Source organism: Peromyscus californicus, unplaced genomic scaffold (assembly GCF_007827085.1).
Source record: "Peromyscus californicus insignis strain IS unplaced genomic scaffold, ASM782708v3 Scaffold_4__1_contigs__length_199733344, whole genome shotgun sequence".
NCBI lineage: Eukaryota > Metazoa > Chordata > Mammalia > Rodentia > Cricetidae > Peromyscus > Peromyscus californicus.
The window spans coordinates 194,317,771-194,339,515 of record NW_026294562.1 but is presented as its reverse complement, the minus strand read 5'-3'; the positions used below and the strand labels follow the sequence as shown (position 1 = coordinate 194,339,515).

Sequence of the window (21,745 nt, the reverse complement as noted above, 5' to 3'; positions counted from 1 at the left end):
CATCCCAGGTAGAGGAACTGATTGATCTAGCCCAGTATCTTATATGGGGAAAAGGAAACGCCACTACTATATACATGGACCAATAGTTGATATGCTTTTACAAGTAGGTATGTCAACTGTGTGATCTATAGAGAAAGATGGCTTCTCACTGCTGGAAAAAAAGGACATTAAAAAATATTGGCCCTCCTATGGACTAAGTGGCTACCCCTAGAAAATGATGTCCTCCATGGGCACACAGTTTAACTCACTCTCTGAGAGATGACACTAAAACTTATTGATGTTCTGATGACACATACCACAAACAGTGCTACCTGAGACTGCAGGGTAAAGAAAAATGGTCAGTACAAAACTGTATGTAGTCAGGACGTTTCCTATGTCCCAGCCTGATGGCAGTTGGGACAAATCTCTCCTACTTGCATCCCCCAGGTAAACACACAAAGGCTTATAATTAATCTGCAGCTTTACCTGCGTCCCATTAAATGTTGCTCCTTGACTGGCTCGCTGGTGTCTCTCCCTGCCTTCTTCCTGTCTCTCACTTTGAATTTCCTGCTTACTTTAAGCTGCTTTGCCATAAGAAAAATGGCTTTATTTATCAACCAATCAGAGCAACACATATTTGCAATGCACAGAAAGACAGTCTTCCATCACCTATGTGTTGATGGCAGGTACCAGAGGAAAAGTTCATTCTCTCAGAAATAACTAGCTGGATTCTGGTAACAAACCTTCATCAGGCTATTCCCCTGGGTCCCACAAAATTTTCTGAGTTGTTCAGATGAAGGTATGTTATAGCTATACTCGGCACACTAGCATAGCATATCTCAGCGATATACCAGGATTGTGTTAAAGTAAATAGAAACAGAGATGCCTTACCCAGGAAGGGATCCAAATGAAAGACCAACACCCTGCCAAATGTTGGAAAAACTGACTTCACCCAAGATCTGGCTTGCTGAGGAAGGGAAAAATACTTGCAACTTTCTTATAGATACCATTTTTGAGTGGTTAGAAGTGTTCCCCATATAGTATCTAAAAAGCTCAGGAATAAATGGGTGCTCCAATTTGGCTTCCTTCTAACAATACGGTTCAACAATATCCTGATTTGCATAACCCAAACCCTCTTAATTAATAGCTATGGATTCAGACATAGAGCAGAACCTTCACTGTGTATCTAGACCTCAGAGTTGTCAGCTGGCAGAAAGAATGAACAGGACATCAATTGAAACTCCATCAAAATTCTCATTACAGTCCAGAAAAAGATGGATGGTCTTCCTCCTTTACTGTGCCTCAGTTTACATTTTCCCATAAGGAGGGATTAACTACCTATGAGATTATATTTGGAAGTATTCCACACCTGCTTCCCAGGCTCAGAAACAAGCAATTGACAAAACTCTTTAATCATTACCTTAACAAGTCACTAAAGGCCTTCCAATTATCCACACAGGTTATTCACTGAATTATCTGAGATACCCAGCCAATTTCTGAGTCCACCACCAATTTCACCTTGCTTAAGTAGAGTGATATCCTCTGTGTCAAGTGAGTAGCTAAAGGAACTCTGGAGCTAATCTGTTAAGGACCCTACAAGGTCATTCTCTCCACTCCTCTGGTGGTGAATGTAGGTGCCCTTACATCACAGACCCACCCCACCCAGATAAAGAAAGTGGAAGCCACAGATGCTATTCTCAAATGGAATGTCTCTGAACTATGGGCCCATTAATAATAAGGTTTCATTGGTCCTCAGGTTCTTGCACTCCCTGCTCTTATACCTCTTATTGAATCTTGTGTTTTTCACTATGGGAATGAACACAGGGTCACAGTCCAAGCCTCACTGTTCTCAGGGCTGGAATGGAGATTGAGGATGACAGATACATGGAAGGTATTAGCTAATGTGACTACAGACCAGCAGCCTTTATCTCATATTGATCTTTACTTGCTGATGCCTACTTTAAGTGTTTGGCTGTACTGGAGAAATGAAGGATATGAGAGTTTATCTTTTTAGATAGTAACATAGAGTTTATGATTCCATGCATTCTCCGTAGCTTAGTCCCCTAGTTGCCAGCATCAAGGCAGTTTCCATTGTAAAACTGGAGAGTCCTAAAACGATTGATTTAAAAAGATTGTGGTCTTTGGGAAATAGGAATAACCTAATAAATCAGACTCTATTCTGCAGGTGGGACCTTAGGGATAGAATTATATCATTCCCATCCAAAATCAGCCAGAATTGCTGGTTATGCTTAGACCATGCCCTCATACTACATAGGAATTTGAATTAAACAGACTGTCAGCCCATTGACTGACATACTCACAGTGACTGGGGGTAGCCTTAATTAACATTAGGAGACTTACAAGGGACAAAGAAATCTAATATCCCCAATTTTTAACCTACATACTTTTCCTTATTTGGATAGCTGATATTCAGCATATATATATATATATATATATATATATATATATATATATATATATATATATATATAGCATCCCATTATATATATAGAAATATATATATAAATTGTCCCATTATATATATAAATCATATTTATATATGTATATATATGCATATGTATATGCAATATTACTTGGCCTCTGGGACTACTTGATGGACATATACTAATGTATTGACTCAATGGCTATTCTAATTGTTTCCAAATTAAGTAGATCAACAGATCAGAACTTACAGGCATTAAAGTTCCTGTTTCTGAATTAAAAAAACAGATTTCTTTCCAAAAATAAATGTTCCTAAAAAATTGGAGAGACTTAGAGTTCTCATGAAATATAGGAAAGTATGTATGGATTTGGGAGAAACCAGGTTTCTCTTTACTAATTGATGAGGAGCAATTAGAGAAGTTCTTGGCATGGTGATCTGTCACCTGCATGTGAGACCTGAGGCATGACTGTGCAGGGACGCACACAAAAATTTTGGTAAAAATGCCTTACAAATTCTCTATTATGTGCAGTCCAATAGAATAAGTCATATTGCCTCAAAAGAAAACTTAATGTTAATCTGGAAATTGATATGTAATTTTATGTTTATATATCATATCATATCATCTGAATAGTTATAATAGTCCTAAAGTAAAATCTGTTTAAAAATTTAGACCACACAAAAACCAATGTAGTGAAACAAAATTCCTGCCCACAGCTAGTACGTTTTGTAATCTTGATAATTAAGATGATCATTTCTAGGCATGTCAAAATTCTATGCATGAAAAGAGACAAAGAACCTTAGAGAGCAGACGTATTCCCTCTTTGAAAACATATATGCACTCTCACAGTGTAATAAAGGATGTAATCAGAAGCCTTACAAAATAATTTTAGCTTTGAGAAACATACACTTCTTGTTCCCCAGCTTGTATGAAAAATTAGGAAAGGTATTGTACAATGGAAGATTTTGAGGGAGGAATGGAAAGGGAGAAAGTCACACATACTACTCTTTTGTAGTAACAAAAACATTTCCCTACCACAAACTTAATTTTATTTCTGACTTAGTAAGAAACAACCCTACGTGGCCACAATCTTGTCATTGTGTCTTATGACCACATCCATGAAAATGAGATTAAAAACTTGTTAGAAATGCATGGAAGACATGTAAAAGAGAAAAATGATTCTGGTAGTAAAATCTTAGTAAATAATTAATTTAACTAAAAAATTTTGAAGACAGTCATAGTTGTTTGACAACAAGTAACTATTGTCAACTTCTAAATCTGACACCCTTACTGCTAAATCATTGGTATGTAGCAGATGCAAACTTGTTACTCTACCATCACATCCCTCCATAGTAACAACATTTAGTGGCATCACCACTTTACATGGGTACATATAGACTTCTAGACTGTCCTCAAGAACCAGGTAAACTTTGATAAAACCATCCTCCATCTGAAGACCAAATATGAGAAACGTGGCTGCAAAGGCACGGCCAAGGAAGATCCAATATTTCAATTGTCATATTTGGAAACAAAAATCAATAAACAAACAAGCAACTTATTGTATCATCTTTGAGAATAGAAAATAAATGAAGAATAACATACAATTAAATAAGGAATTTTGGATTGGAAGAGGGTATTTCATGATAAAAATAAGAAGCATAGGAGTTTGAATACACATATCACCTGGGTCATTTGTAACATGAAATTTGAAACAGCATAAATGAACAACAGCACTTACTGTATGTGAAAGTCGGTATAAACGTTTGGCAGATAAGGATGGGGAACTTTGTTGCCTGTGTACATAGAATGAACTGGGAAAAATACACCAATGGTTACATCTCCTTCATGGTGAAATTCTTCTTTGATTCTGAAATAACACTCAGAGGAGGTATAGGCATATGCATGACTGTGATTAAACAAGATCCTGATAATAATAACCAAAAGAAAACATCCCACCAACACACATGTCTGTTCAGACATAAGTGTGATGGATCCAGATCTCACAATGTCCTGCAGGTTTATACTTAGCTCAAATGTTTGTGACCATATGCGCTTCTAACTTTGTTGATGGGTGAGGCTGTCACAGTAACCCAGAGAGCTGTCACACTCTGAGTACTTTCTTATACCTCTTCCACTGCCACTGAGAATTCTGGAACTCTTTCTTCCCTTAGGCTATGCATCTGAGGCCCTGTATTCAGGTGAAAAACAAGCTGGAAAATATGTTTATAGATTTTCTTCTGCACCCATAGGCAACACGATCTCATCTAAAACAACAGGCAGTAAGAGCTCAGGGATGAATTCCTCTTTGGATAATTTGGTCACAAGAATGAAGCAAGAAACTTTTTATATGAAAACAACAGAGATTGGTGTTAATAGTCTACATCAGAGGAGACATTCCAAGTACAGTGGGTAGAGAAAGGGCCAAAATCCCATGATGGACGAAACCCACCAAAATGATTGAGACATCATGATTTTCCAAACCAAATCAATTATTAGATTCTACCTTGCTTAGTTTCTGTGTCTCAGAGATTCTTTGCTTCTTTGATACATCTGTATATGCATATTAATATAATGTCCACATCCAGTAAAATCCATTTATTTCTCACTTTGAGAAAATTAATGATCTTACTAAATTATTCAGTTCCAAATGCACCAACTAACTGAGACATGAAGTTTCCTGTTTAGATTCTATGCTTTGAGCTAAAGCACGTTTGCTGTCCAAGAAATAATTGGGTAGATGTGTTGTTCTGATAAATACCTGTACCTAGTGCACTGGATTTACCAGCTACTTACCCTGTTCTGAGAACATCAGGATAATAGGAAATCCTTCTCTTTTCTCTATAAAGCATAATAATTTAATAGCCTCTAAATGTACTCTTCACCTAATAAACCAAATGAAGCTGTTATGAGCAGCGTTCTATTTCCTAGTTCACAGGATAAGCTAACACAGTGAAAGTCTTTTGTATTATGTTGTATCAATGAGTGGATGCTCCAACACATTAATTAGTTTCCTAAAGAAAGGATGGAAGAGTGGAGTGAAAAAAACCCAGAGACAATTGTCTTAGGATTGATAAACATTATTATATCTTTTTCAGTCATGTGCATTAGAAGACAAAATGAAACATCTCAAATAGTTCAGGTGACAGTGAAATTAATAAATCCCTCCATCATTTGTGCTTCACATCAGGAACATAGAAAACAGGAGGAACTGAATTATCCAAACAGGATATCTAGATGCTGTGTGAATGTCTTCGAAGGGATTGCTATTTATGCACAACATTATTTGGATTTTGTCACTTAGATCCTATGATATGTTGGTTTTTTGTTTTAGCATACTATATCTTATTTTATATTTTGTTGTTACCTCTTAGAAGCTCATTCTTTTTAATGAGAGACAGATATCAAGTGGATCTCGATATGATGGAAGAGTGGGAGGGACTGGTATGAGTAGAGGGAAGGAGAATTGATCAGGATATATTGGATGAAAAAAGTATCGGTTTTTAATAAAAGGTTAAAATTAAAAAGAAGAAAGCAAAATGCTTTCACCTTAATGGACTAGAGAATTATTCATGTATGAATTTGCTTATCCAGAGCATAATGCACATGTCAAAACTATCATTGAGTGCCTTATGGAGTATCTTACACACCATCATTTTATTCCAGACAGCATTGTTTCTTTGTGTGAATGTTTATGTTTGTGTGTGTGTGTATGTGCTTATTTGGTTTTTTTTTCTTTTTAAATCCCAATCAGTTTTCCCTCTCTCCCTCTTCACGAGTCCTCCTCTCGTCCCTATTCACCCAACAGACCCATCCGTTTCTCCTTCCCTGTTTCTCTCCAGATACATTTGGGCCTTCCATAGATATCAGTCAGCCATGGTATATATAAATTTTCAGTAAGACTGGGCACTTCCTCTTCTATCAATGCTAGAAGAGACAATCAGAAGGAGGAACCAGGTAACAGAGTCAGACACAGCCCCTCATCTCATTGTTAGAATTCACACAAGAAGACTAAGCTATACCACTGTATATATGCACAGGGTTTAGATCAGTCCCATGTTGGAGAGATAATTGGAATCTGGAGGCATTTCTTCAATGAGCTGGAAACCTAGAGAAATGGAAACTCCAAGGAACAGATGTGGGTGATCCTAGCCAAGTCTCTTAGCAATACAGGATATGGAGAGTAAACCAGTCATCTCCAGTAACAAGACACATCTTTCATTGGAGGGACTAGGACACTAATAGAGCATTATTTCTTACAAAGGAACTCTCTTCACAGGAAGAGAACTACAACATTAGGCCCATTATCATGGAAACCACTAGTTTAATATGTCCTCCATCATCCTTTATCAACAAGCATGGTGTAATGGTAAAATGGCTTTTCACAGGTAAGATACCATTTATGTGGTGTTTGCATAAAGGGCTGTGACAGTGCTTTCCAGAAGATGGTAAATGCTTTGAATTCAGGATGCAGTGTATTGTATGCTGTCTTTCTTAGCCATCAGTTATGGGTCAAGGAATTCTACTGTAGAAATTGGAATGTTTCCACTTAGCTTTTCCTCTTATGACCCAGGGAAAAAAATTCCTTCTGCTGCAGTGTCTTTATGGTTTACTCTCCTAGAAATATTCTTTCAGAAGCTGGAGAACTACTACCTGGAGACACAATAAGTATTTCTTCAAATTAGAACCTGATATTTCACCCTGGTCAACTTGAGCTTTCAATGCTCTGATATGAACATATTACAAAAGGATTAACAGAGCTAGGAGATGTGATTAGTCTGCACTACTGAGGAAAAGCTTGGTTGTTTTTCTGCAATGAAGGAGTAGAAGATTATGTCTGATTTACAGAAGATCCTTTAGGACTATGGTCTGTATTACTATGTCCTGTGATTAATGCCAGTGGGAAATTGAAACTAGAACTAATCCATGTAGAATGATACAGAGCCCATGATTTTCAGAATGAATTTAGAGATCACACATTCAGGGAAATAGTCAAGACCTTCAAAGGTGCTTAGCTATTGTGTGGGGAAATAAATAATGAGAGGTAGTAGTGTAAGTTCAGTAACACCAGCTAAGATTACATGAACAACTGTGGAAATAAGGATTCTTTTGGTTAAGAACAACTTTTTGTGTATAAACATGCATGTATATCAGTATTTATGATTTAATTCAATATTTCTTATGGGTGAAGACAGTGATTGATATATTCATGGTTACTATAGTTATGGGGAAATAAGACTAAGCATTCCTCAAGGGACATCACCATCTACTTTTAAATGTATAATGAATTTGACATTGTATTTAAGATTGTTGTATCATATTATTTGGAACATGTGACCGGGTTATTGTTTTTATAAGGAATAAAACATGACAGAAAGAGATTTGATTGTATGTCATGTTGATGTTGGATGGATTTTGATCGGTTAACCTCTGTTTACAACTGTATTGCATCAGGAATAATCTAACAAGCTATTAGGAAATCCTGTAACATATTATCTTAATGAGATTACTGGAAGCAAAAAGACCTACCATAGACATGGGCATCATTTTCTGGTAACAGACCACACAAAATGTATAGGACAAAAAAAATACAATTTTCAGAGATATGTCCTCACTCATCTACCAAGTCAATCTTTACTGCTGCTCTGGAATTATTTCACTGATATTAGATCCAGAATCTTTATAATTTCAAGACAAAATGACAATCAGCATCTCTCCAGAAATCTTTACAGAGTACAACACCAGATTTGGATTGCTGAGACATCTAGTCTCTTGAATTGAACTACTGGATTTTCAGTCTCTCCAGTGTGAGATATCTATTTCCATTGCTGACCAGCCTGGAACACAACATGGAAACCTATCTCATAAATCCCATAAATATACACATATATGTACTCATTCTCTATGCTGTCTTACTTTAAAGAATCCAGACTAATACAGTGCATTTTCTGTACCCTCATCCTCAACTGTGTAAGTAGTGGATATTATAAGTTCTTATTAGTCTACTCACCAGACCTACTACTATTTGTTCCTTCATACAATGGTGTAAAATCTCTCTAAAACAAAGAAACAAATAGTACTGTGTGTTTTTATAAGCTTCATACCCCATAAACTCTCATAAAGACAGAAGTAGTTAAAGCGAATACTTAACAGTTATTTTCTGCTGGACATACCTTTCTTTCTTTGGATCCATGCACTGATGTATTTGCAAAATTCTGCTGCAATAATGAAATGCTTGCTGGGCAATGGTTGTGGATGCCTTTAATCCCAGCACTCGAGAGGTAGAGGCAGGCAGATCTCTGTGAGTTCGAGGCCAGCCTGGTCTACAGAGTGAGATCCACGAAAGGCGCAAAGCTACACAGAGAAACCTTGTCTTGAAAAACAACAAAAAAATTAATAATGAAATGCTTGAATTGCAGATAGAAACATTACAGATGTGAATTTACTTAATATGTTTATAGTCTGAGAACTCAAACATCATTGCAATGTCAAAGAACTACTTGTCACCACTATCTTTTGGTAGATGTAATGTAAATGAATGGAGAGAGACACACACACAGAAAGAAACAGAGAGAGAGAGAGAGAGAGAGAGAGAGAGAGATGAAAGAAGAAAAAGTAATATTGAGCATAGTGAAATTTTTTCATGTTATTTTAATTTTTTATATTTTTATAATGTAAAACAATTTTAAATTCAAATGTATTTCATTCATATTCTTCCCCTCTCTCACATCCTTCCAGATCCTCTCCTTCCTATCCTCCAAATTCAAGTTCAGTCTCAAAAAAACAAGCAGAAGCTCAGTAAAGAAAACACTCAAACCCAAAAGAAAAAATAAAACAACACTAACAAAAAAACCCACTACAATACAACCAAATAAAATCACACACTCAAAACTGTGGAGTTTATTATATATTGATCAACAGCTCCTGAACACAAGACCTACCCTACAGTGGTTGATATACATACTGTCACTCTATAGGAGAAAACTCAATTTCCCTATCACAACAGGAATAAAGAGTTCATATTTAATGTTTGTGTTAGTGGAAAGGATTTTATTCATTCATTTATTCATTCATTCATTCATTCCACCATCCATCCATTTACATAAAATAAAATATAATGAAATCAAGCAAAACTGTCACATCAAAGTTGGAGAAGACAAACTGGGGAAGATAAAGTGCCCCAGAGATGGCACAAGAATCAGAGACTCGCTAGTTTTCAAATTTAGAAGTCTATTGAAAGATTTTGGGTCCCTTGATAACCTTCACTCAGAGTTTCAGAAGAGATGCTACTGGTGACTGATTAATCTGAGGGATACCCTAATAAATCTACATACATGAAACCTTTTAGTCCATACACTTCATTCTTTGGAGTCAGTTCTCTCTCACACAGCTTCTTTTCTGCTCTCATAAATTGCTCCTTTCTTGCCTGATTCTCTCTCCCTCTTTCTGCTGTTCCCTCTAACTGCTATCTTAATTCCTCTTAGTTCTGCCCCACCTAGGTCTTTCTCATCTTGTTCTTATCCACCTAGTTCTTGGCATTTGGCTCTTCTTCATTTTCCATCTCATCCTTCTTGCTCTCCATCTAGTTCTCCAGTAAAATATTGTTCTCAAATCTCTGATGTTTACAGTTATATATTCATTCAATAGCAATGCTCTGGCTAAGGCATGGTCACTAGGCTTGAATTCCCTCAGGATCAAAAGGAGGGACAATAGGATCCACACAAACGAGTAGTAATTGCCAGCCACCATATGCAACCCAAAAAGGAAGTGACTAATGGGGAATAGAATTAACTGAGGGCTAAATTCAGTTAATATCCGACCAAAAGGGATTGTATGTGTTCAACTATATTCTTAGAAGTAGCTAGTTAAAGCGTTAGGAGTCTATCAGTGACAAATGAAAATAAAACTGCCATATTTCCCTTTGGCCCCTATCTGTCCAAGCTATCTTGGCTACTGTCATTTTCTGGCAGGGCAGGGGAGTGAACTCCTTGACTGGGAAGTCTGAGTCAACTTGATGTACCTGTAAGTAGAAACCCTTTATTTCTGTGTCAGTAGTTAAAGGTAGATCAAAAACTAGAGATAAGACTTTGGAAAGGGAGAGAGTTAGGCTGAATTAGCACATCTGCTAGGCCTTCTCAAACAGATAGTCTGGATGCTTAAGTCTGCTGATAAGATACTTTTTTTCTGTCTGGGAATGGTCCTGGCCAGATGCTGCTAATGATGATAATTACAGAAAGGCCTGAAATTAGGGATCCTGACCACATTAGTGCACAGAAGGTTATCTAAATATTCCTTTAGTAGAGGGGAAAATAAATGATGGAAAAGCTATAATAGCACATGGGAATTCATAGCAGGAAATGGCTAATAATCAAAAACCAATATCATCAAGACTTCTTGAGCCTTGGCCTCATCCTCTGGAAGAGTTCTTAACTCTTTTAGGTATTGCTTTGCCATAATCAGATAAATTTCTACAGCACATATTTTTTCAGGTTGCAGCAGGAATCAAATAAAAACACTAAACTGGAAGCTACAATGCAAGCAAGTGGACCTAGTGCAGACCTGTGCAAGCCCTGTGTATACTTATGTAGTAACTGTGAGTTCATATGAGTTTGATTCTATATGTTTAGAGACTTGACTTTTTCTCATCATTCTTCACTGGCTCTTACACTTTATTCCCCCTCATACATGTGGTTACCTGAGCTCCGAGGGAAGGGATTTGATGGAGAAATCCCATTTAGGCCTGAGTGTTACATTGTCTCATTCTTTGCATAATATAAGGGGGTCATATGTATTTGTTCCAGTCTGCTGCAGGAGGAAGCTTCTCTGATGATAGCTGAATAAGGCCCTGATCTGAGTATAACAGAGTATCATTAAGTGCTATTTTATCACTACATACATTCCCACACACACACATACACACACACATATATATATATACACATTTATATTCTCCATGTCTATAAATTTATCGATAGGTAAAATGTAAAATACATTATATAAGAAAACTGTATTTAATTTCATGATTAATTTTATATTATCTAATTAATATTACATATTAAATAATAAAAGACAAAATACATATTATTATTTTTTCTTTTTCAGGCCAGTATTATTTGCTTTTACTGTAGATCCCTAGTCAATCTAATCTCAGGATCTTGTTCATCCAGTCAGTGTTGGGTGTGGATTGTGGAGTGGGCTTTAAGTCAAATCTCTTTAAAGCTGGTGACTCCCATAAGCATTGTGTCTTCATTACCCTAGCATATCTTGCAGGCAATACACCATGTAGATAAAGGGTATGTGACTAAATTTCTGTTTATACATCTCTTTTAGAGGCAAGCAGAGTAATTTTCTGTACAAAAGTCACCAAAAAAAGGGTGAATATTCTACATAGGCACCTATTTAACATCTCCATGCTCAATAAGTTGAATAGGTTTTGTGTTCAGCAATGAGGCCTTGTTATCAATTATCAGTTTAAAGAGAATAAACTTGTCTTGGTAATAGCCTGGGTTGTTTGGGGATTCCCATGGAGTCTCTTGGAACAAGAACCCAGTTAGATATAACCCAATCCTATTCTAAAATCTTCATTTGGTAACAAGAGATTGCCACTCCCTTTATATGACAACTTCCTTTAGATCACCTAAATATATATGTGAGTTTTACTATATGAAGTTTCCATACTCATTCTAGCCCTCAAATAGTCTTTAATTTTGGTTGTCTCTCCATGTGTTCTCTCCCAAAACTCCTCTCACTTCCCACTCCATACTTTATCTTCCATTCCAGCTAATCTTAAAAAAGTACATACTGTACAGAAAAAGCATGTTCAATTTTATATTTGTTTATCTATGCCAGAAAAGTATAATATATATTTCTTAAAGATTATGTATATTAATAATTAATAATTTATCTTTATCAAATGATACTTAAGTTTTCATTCATATTAGTAACACAAGAATGATGAATGTTGGTAAATCTGAAAGTTGGCATGCATTTCCATTTGAAATATAAATATTTCATAAATCAAAGAAAAAAACATCAAACTCTAAATATTTCATAAATACCTGAAGCAAATATTTATGCTTTTTATGCAGAAAGTTATTATTAAGTGTATATATATGTACATATATATAACACAAATCATCAAGGATATATTTCTATGATACATGATTTTTTATAATGCTATTAAGGTAAGAAATGACTTGCTATAATACACAGACATAACAAGTCAATCACATATTCAGTAATTGTAAGAGTAAATACTCTGTTTCATATCTATTGAAAGTGACATTTTGAGGTTTGGGGGAAGAATATTAGCCAGCAGATATAAATATAATTACCATAAGGCTTACCAAACTTGCTCAGTCAGTTGAAGATCCTTCTGATGATTTTGAAGAGCTGAGTTTGATCCCAGCACACAAATCATGGTAGAAGAGAATCTGCTTTTATTGTTATACACTGACCTGGACTTGAGAGACAGTACATAAATATGTGGAGAAAAATCATACAAAAATAATGAATGTGACAAGTTTGAAAATACTTTACAATGTATATGACCACAATCCAAGCCACTGTGTGCTAAAAATTAATTACCTTAACTAAGAACCTTATATTTATTCATGTTATATATCTAACAGGTACTTATATGTACCCTCTAAGGAATTGTAACAGCATGAAAATAAGTCCAATTAGAAACATAAACCGTACAAAAGTTAGCACAATGGCACCTGGCACTAGTCCACAGCTTAGGGCATTTTGTAGTCATGATAATGATAAATATTCTTATGGATATAAAAAATTCAAAAAAGCAATTGGAGAGAAAGAGGAAAGAGAAAGAGACACACAGAGAGAGATGGTCAGGTATGTATGTATGTATGTGTATATATATATATATATATATATATGTAAGAGCACAAGGAGAAACTTGTGCACCACACAAACAAGCAGTATCACTGAAAAATACATGTGCCAACTGAAAACAGTTCGATTTCTGTTTATCTCAATCAACATACCACACCACCTAGATACACATCTATTTTTATTTTTGGCACTGTTTAAAACAGAAACAATGTCTCATATGCCTATTGAGATGTTACTGAATAAAGAAATTTCATCTTATGTACATGTTTGGATATACAGACTTAACATGATGAAGATTTATTCACCTGTAAGGAAGTAAAAGTTCATAATAACTGCAGGAAAAAATAAATAGAACTGGCGCCCAGAATTAAGCCAATTGTGTCATAATCTGAAAGTAAAACACCATATATTTTTCACATTCATTATCTGTCATATATATTGTGATGATACAGGATTAGATCCTCCAAAATTTGACAGTAAGACCCCATTGCTGAAGGCACCACATCCTGAATCACAGATATAGAGAAACTAAGTTTTTACCCATCTGAAAGCTGCATCTCTTCTGGTTTGATTTCATTGTGCTGGCAATCTATGAATCATCTCATAGAAGAAATACAGTCATCACATTTACCCAGCTGTGAACCATGATAGGTACAGTAACAACAGGCCTGTTTGGGGGTAAATGGACAGAAAGTTATGTTTGTAACCAACCATTTTCTGATTGGATATAAGGTCCATACCAGGCTATGGAACACATGACTGGAAATATAAACATGACTAAATTTCTGTGGCTAGATAGTTCATAGAAGCTAGGAGGGAAACAAATACTTTTATTCTGCCAAATGGACCCAATATTTAAACAAGGCCTAGTTAGCTCTGACCTCTTGGCTTTCTTTGCATTGGTTCTGTATTTCTTATTTAATAAGAAGGTTGGTTACATCTACATTTGGCGCCCAACGTGACGAAGAATCCAGTAAAAACTGCTTGGCTTGGCTCCGCAGCAGGTCTGTTCTGACTTCTCATTGGTTGTAAACCCAACCACATGACTGCCTTCTCACGGCCTGTCTGTATAGACCTCCAGGTTTTCTATGATTGGTATTGAAATTAAAGGCATGTGTATCCAATACTGGCTGTATCCCTGAACACACAGAGACTTACCTAGCTCTGCCTACCAAGTACTGGGATTACAAGCGTACGCCACCACTGCCCTGCTTTCCTATGGCTTGCTAATAGCTCTGACCCCCGGGCAACTTTATTTATTAACATACAAATAACATTTTAATACAAATAAAATATCACCATACTCCCCTTCCTCCTCCCATCCCACAGCCTTTCCCACAACCCACACCCCATTTCCACCTCCTCCAAGGCAAGGCCTTTCATGGTGTGTCAGCAGAGACAGATACACTCAGTTGAGGCAGGTCCAATCCCCCCATGCAACACCAAGGCTATGTAAGTTGTCCCAGTATAAGTAATGGGCTCCAAAAAGCCTGCTTATGCACCGGGATGGATCCTGATCCCACTGTCAGGGGGCCCCTTAAGCACACCAAACTACATAATCTTCTTGCCTATGCAGAGGGCCTAATCCAGTTCCATGGAGGCTCCACAACTATTGGTCCATAGTTCATGAGTTCCCATTACTTTGGTTTGGTTGTATCTGTACATTTCCCCATCATGATATTCATGCCCCTTGATCATAGACTCCCTCTTTACTCTCTTTGAACTACTGGAACTAGTTCTGGTGCTTGGCTGTGGATCTCTGCATCTGCTTCCATCAGTTACTGGATGAAGGCTCTATGATGATAGTTAGGGTATTCACCAATCTGATTACCGGAGTAGGCTATTTCAGGCACCTTCTCCACTATTGCTAGTGGTCTATGGTGGAGTCACTTTTGTGGAATCCTTGGAACTTCCCTAGCTCCTGGTTTCTCCCTATCCCCATGATGTCTCCCTCTATCATGGTTTCTCTTTCACTGCTTTCCCACTCGATCCCTGGTCCAGCTTGACCATCCCATTCCCTTATGTTCTAAACTCCCATCCCCTACCCTCTATTGTCCCCACTCATAGATTGTTTTATGTACTTGTGTGTCTTTAATTTTAGTGAATAGATATTAAGAATTTCAATGTCCTTTAGGTGGAGCATTTCTTTGATGAGTATGTATCATCCTTTCCTATTTCTTCTCATTAATTTTGCTTTGAGGTATATTTTATAAGATATTAAAATGGCTACACCAGCATGCCACTTAGATCCATTTGCTTGGAATATATAGTTCTTTTTGTTTTACCTGAAGTGATGTCTATCCTTGATGTAAAGGCATATCTCTTGGATGCAGCAGAGGAATGGATTTTGTTTTCACATCTGTTCTTTCAGTGTGTGTATTTTTTTTGTGGAATTACAATGATTGAGATTGAGAGACATTAATGACAAATGATTGCTGAGTCTTGTTATTTAGCTGTTGTTGCTGTTGTGGAGGTGGTGGTATTATTAGTGCTGGTAGTGTGTACGTGTGTGTGTGTGTGTGTGTGTGTGTGTGTGTGTGTGTGTGTGTGTGTGTTTCTGTGTTTTAATACTTTTGATTTGCGTGTCTGGAATTATTTATTCCTTGTGTTTTCTAGGGGGTGATTAACCTCTTTAGGTTATATTATTTCTATGGTACATTCTGTAGGGCAATATTTGTAGACAATTATTGCTAAAATTTAGTTTTGTCATTTGATTTTTTTTGTCCGTGTATGGTGACTGAAAACTTTGCTAGTTATAGTAGTCTAGGTTATCATCAAAGGTCCCTTAGAATTTTTATAACATCTTCCCATCACATTCTGACAGAGTCTTCAGAGATAAGTCAGGTGTTAGACTCTGCCATTATGTGTTCATTAATTGATTATTTTCCATTTCAGCTTTTAATTTTCTTCCTTTGTTTTATCCATCCAGTATTTTGATTATTATGTAACATGGGGAAATTACTTTCCGGTCCAGTATACTTGGTGTTCTGCTTACTTCTTTTACCTTTTAGGCACTTCCTTCTTTAGGATAGGGGAATTTCCTGGAATGATTTTGTTTGAATATTTCCTGAAACTTTCACCTGAGTTTCTTCTCCTACTCCAATTCTCAGATTTGATCTCTCTATAATATCCCAGATTTCCTGGCTTTGTGCCAGGAGTTTTTAATGTCTGCGGTCATGTCAGAGGAGCAGCAGATAACAGTTGACTTTAGGGTACGAGTACAACCAGGAGGCAAATCCCTGCTGGGTGAGTCTCAGTTAGACAAGGCTCAGAGATCACAGACTCCAGAATGTCTTTAGTTTCTGCTGTGTCTTCATGGATTTGTGGCTGATATCTTTTTCTGGTATCTGGCATGGTGTGAGTGGCTGTGGAGAGATCACCACTGCCTGTAATGTGGTGTGCTTATCTCATGGAAACATCCTGTGCTACTGGGAAATTTTACCTGTGGATTATTATGAAGATGATTTCTTCCTAATCTGTACTGCCCAATTTATAATGATAAACTTAGTTTAAGTAGAGTTTTGATGATTAAACATAAAACAAGGAAGTATCACGCAGCTAAAATACATGAAGTTCAATTGAGGAGGCTTATAGACTGTAGCTTAGGTTAATGACTAAGAAAAACATTTGAGTCCTGGTAGCCCAGCTACCTTAAATTCTTTTAACCTTAATGTTGGGAGATGTGTTCACAGGCTTTCGAGAGCATAATAGCTGAAACAAAGGAAATCTTAAGTTTTAGGAAAGCACATAGTTGAATGAGGAACTCATGAAATTCAGGGAACAAGAAAAAAACCAGCCTAATTATCATGAGTAGGCATGCATTTCTTGTTAGGATTGGTTGATTACCAAAGGCCATTAATTCCTTACACCCATATTTGCCCTCAATCTCCTGATATAAGAATCTATTCATGAGTGGGTATGCACCCCAAAGATTTAAATTAGAACTGACTGACTCTTTTGCATATATCAAAGTTTAGGTTTGTGATTCTTTTAAGATTCTATGTAAGATTACCTTTCAAGGTAAATAATAAGATAATTTACCCTTTTGTTGAAACCAAAATACATCCTTCCAGTAAAAGACCTGACTGAGAAGAATGTCTTGCTTGTCTATGTTGTTAATCTATAAGAAATTTCTTGGGTATGAATGTACACAGGTTCTTGGGATAATTTGCTTTTCACTTGTTTTTCTTATTTTTTAATTTTATTTTATAATTTATAATTTTTTTTTCGTTTTTCGAGACAGGGTTTCTCTGTGTAGTTTTGCGCCTTTCCTGGGACTCACTCGGTAGCCCAGGCTGGCCTCGAACTCACAGAGATCCACCTGGCTCTGCCTCCCGAGTGCTGGGATTAAAGGCATGCGCCACCACCGCCCGGCTATAATTTATAATTTTTATAATTTAATTTTACATATCAGCCATGAATTCCCTTGTTCTCCCCACTCCTGCCCCCCACCTTCCCCGCAGTCCACCCCCCCCAACGCCTCCAGGGCAAAGACTCCCCAGAGGATTGAGTTCATCTTGGTAGATTCAGTCCAGGCAGGTCCAGTCCCCTCCTCCAAGGCTGAGCCAAGTGTCCCTGTATATGCCCCAGGTTCCAAACAGCCAACTCATGCACAGAGGACAGGTCCCAGTCCCACTGCCTGGATGCCTCCCAAACAGTTCAAGCCAATCAACTGTCTCACTCATCCAGAGGGTCTGATCCAGTTGCCCCCCCCCCAGCCATTGGTTCATATTTCATGTGTTTCCATTAGTTTGGCTATTTGTCCTTGTGCTTTTTCCAATCCTGGTCTCAACAATTCTCACTCATACAAACCCTCCTTTCTTAAGGGATTTATTCCTTTCATCTTTCACGACATCTATTATATTCTTTAATGGTGTTTTAACATCTTTGTCATGTGCTTCAGTTATGTTGCAATACTCAGGGGCTACTGCAGTAGTGTTGTGGGACCCTAGTGGGGACATAGAGTTCTGGTTGTTAGTGATTGTATTTTTACATTGATGTCTAGACATCTAGGTTTGGGATGATCATAATTCTAGGTGTTGATATCTAGACTAGTCTTTATTTTGTGGATTTTTTAAATTTTTTTGTGTTCTCCAGTTCTTAGGAGAGTACTGCGGGTGTGTGTTATCTAGTAGGAACTTTGTTTGGCATTGTGATACTTTAGGTCTCTGGGGCTTCAGGGTAAAATATGCTTCTCATTATTGGGAGATGACAATGACACTTAGAAATACAGATGAGTTAAGAGGCTGTCTGAATGAGTCCAAAGGCAGAAGGATGTTCCACTAGGATCTTCTTAGTTGCCAAGAAATGGGTGCAGGGAATGAGGAGAGTCCTGCTGGTATTGTGGGATGAGATAACAGGGTATGTGGTTAGGAAGGTTGTAAGAAAGGATCTGCATGATTGACAGGGGATTCATACATTGAGGAAGGGAGTCCATAGTAGGTGATCTGTTTCAGGTCTGGGGATGACAGCAGGGGTTGGTATGGAGTAAAAGAGGCAGAGGTGAAGATCTGCAGTTAGCTATCTGCATTCCTAAATGGAATGAAAGTAGGTTATAATTATATGAAATGTTCTGGTTGTGCTTTTTCCTCCCTCTACTTCACCTTGTTTCTCCTCATTTCCCCTCCCATCTGGATCCACCCCTTCTGTACTATTAGAAAAGAAACAAGCTTCTGAGGGATAATGATAAAATAAAATAAGACCACAAATAGGAAAAGGACAAAACCAGCAAACAGATGGAAAATATCCCAAGAATAGGAAAAAGAAACATATACTCACAGAAACTAATTTTCCACACACTCAGGACTCCAAAATACCATGAATCCAGAAGCTTCACTGTTGATTCAGAAAGAGAGAGAGAGAATTAAAAGAAAAAATAAACATTAAGAACCAGAAAGATAAATTTAAAATAATAAAAAGGCCTGACACAACACAACGAGACAAGGAACTTTCACAGGTGCCTTTGAGTTGTTTTCTTTGGTCCATCCAGTACTGGGAATGCAGTCTGCTACGAAAAGAAATTGGTTTTCCCAGTGATGCTCCCTTGGAAAAATCGGAATTTTCATTTGTAAGTGATTAGGAGTTGGAGATAGCTATGTAGTTAGAGGTGAAGGGACATATCCACTTCTCCTTTCGGCTCAAGGATCCCATATGTTTCTACTTTTCAAAATTACTATGAAATTTTGAAGGTTAATTCTAAGATCTAGAAAGTCTACACCAATATAAAAAAGATGAAAATGTGTATAATGAAAATCAGTTTTCCAGAAGCAGTGAACACAGTAATAAGAAGTAAATAACACATGGTCTACAGAGGTAAGCAGTTTACAGTAAGTTCTTCTGAAGTATTCCTATTATTGTATTAAAATGTATGGTTATTCTTTCAGAGACAAATACAAGCAAATTTGTAAATATTATCTGTTTATAAGTAGAACATGAATAAAAAACCATGTGAGGCCATTCAATTAATTTCTTTGCAAGAGAAGTATCTAAGATTAATTAGGTAAAAGCATTCTTATTCACTGACTATTCACTGGTATATCAAATAGAATGGCAAGGTAATTATCATGCAAAATAATTTGCCCTACAAAGAGGAGTGTCATTGTTTTGTTGGAGTACTTAAATTTTATGAAAAAAAAAAAACAATAGTCTTTAATGGTCAAAAATCATGTGAGATATTCAAATATACATATAAAATAGCACATAAATTATATATTTGTGTCTGTGGCACATCACATCCACATTTCTTATGTGACAGTTTCTTTATTATACTGCACAGATACTGGTGATTGAAGACACTATTATACATTAATAAAAACCACACAATTTACTAGCTTCCCATGTGATTACTGTCTTCTATTCCTTATACAAGCAAAGGAGAGTGGGTTTTCAATGGGAGTCATGGTTCATCTGAAGACAGGAACTCATAGCTAGAAAGCAGTCAGAGGATAGTGCAGTCATGATGACTATGAGCCAACTTGGATTATATTGAAGAGATAAACTTGCCTGTAAGAGGCAAGAAAGTGTAAAAGCAGACAAGAACAGAACGGTCTTGGCGGCTCTGGACTCAGTTGAAGATCTGAAGGAGAAATGACTCCTATGAATGTGCTTTGTTTTCTTCTTGTTTCTATAGAGGATGCAAACAATGCAGTCACTGGACCACAGCATCAGTTTCATGAACAAGACATCAGTACTTTAGAGTAATACTGCATAGAGGTTGTCAATGGCCTCCTCATGACAAAGAGAAGATCATTACTCAAGCCTTCTTAGATTTGTCATGTTCTATGGCACATGCAGTCATGTTCAAAGGTTATTTACAATAGGGGACAGGATTCAGCTCAGGCACCCACAATAAGCAATGTCACTTGGAGACTTCATTTTAATCTTTGTTCATCTAGAGCCATTAGGCCTGGAAGACAACCAGGAAGCTGGTGTTGCTGAAGAACATGCCCCTCCATATTCTGTGAAGATAAAAGAGGAGTTTGCACCAAAAATCATCAAGAAAGACTTTCCAGTCCAAAGCAGCCATTGTCTGTGGCAGTCTTCTACATAGGGGAGTTAAGAAGTTGGCTGCAACAAAGCACTACCAGATTCAATCTTTGGACCTTAACTTGCCCACAGTGAGGTGAAGAAACACACAATGGTAGAGGAGATAAGAATTTCCCAGGAACCCAAGCACAATCTGTGCCAAGAATATCACTCCCATGGTGAACTCAACAGCTACCATGCTCTCAGATCTTGCTTATTAAGGCTGAAGCTGTACATTAAAATGTTAAGCACAGGCTGCATGTACTGTCCAATCTTCCAATTCATAGTTAGTCTCTCCGTGTGCTTCTTCAACATGTATGGTTTTATAATAAAGTTTTGTTTCAAAGAGTGGCTTTAAACCTTTAGACACTTGATAGTTTACAGGTACTTACTATGAAGGCAGCACTCATTTCTTCCATGGATCTCAATGTATTGAAAATCAAAGATCTGGAGGACATTACACTGAATCTAGTCTGTGGAGTTCAGCTTGTACCTTGTGAAGTAAAGCAGCAAGTAATTGTAGAAGACAGAAGAGTTGCTCAGAAGTCCAAATGTAGTCCATGATCACTCCTAGAGCCATATTCATACCTGTCATCCTGTCATTTCCTGATTTCTGAACCTGAGAATCATGCAGGGGAACATGAGGCATGGGCTGAATTTCTGTCCCAACAAAATTCCACATTCTATATCCACAAAAACTCCACTAGAAACAATGATTATTTGTAAAATTGGGAAGGTTTGAAGATGTTTATGTGAATTTTAAAGCATGTACCCTTCACACAGAGCTGCCTCAGAGACAGGAGACTTGATAACTCCTGCACTATTCCAACTGTGAGTAGAGCATAAAAGTGACTTTACCAAGCACAGAGAAAATGACTTTAGCAGAGAGGGGTTATGGCTTTGTAAACTCATGCTCTGATTATAGGTACAACAAGGACTTGAACCTGGCT

General features: G+C 37.1%; 1 protein-coding gene across 1 annotated transcript in view; it reads right to left on the bottom strand.

Moving 5' to 3' along the window:
• The window catches only part of LOC128124285 (vomeronasal type-2 receptor 116-like), a 36,875-nt gene extending 15,398 nt beyond the window's left edge, over nt 1-21,477 (bottom strand). The window contains exons 1-3 of the mRNA XM_052760449.1: nt 21,384-21,477; nt 18,084-18,219; nt 4,159-4,326 (exon numbers count right to left, since the gene is read on the bottom strand). Coding sequence (XP_052616409.1) covers nt 4,159-4,326; nt 18,084-18,219; nt 21,384-21,477 — 398 coding nt within the window. The remainder of the gene's footprint in view (nt 1-4,158; nt 4,327-18,083; nt 18,220-21,383) is intronic.
• Between the last annotated feature and the right edge of the window lie 268 nt (nt 21,478-21,745).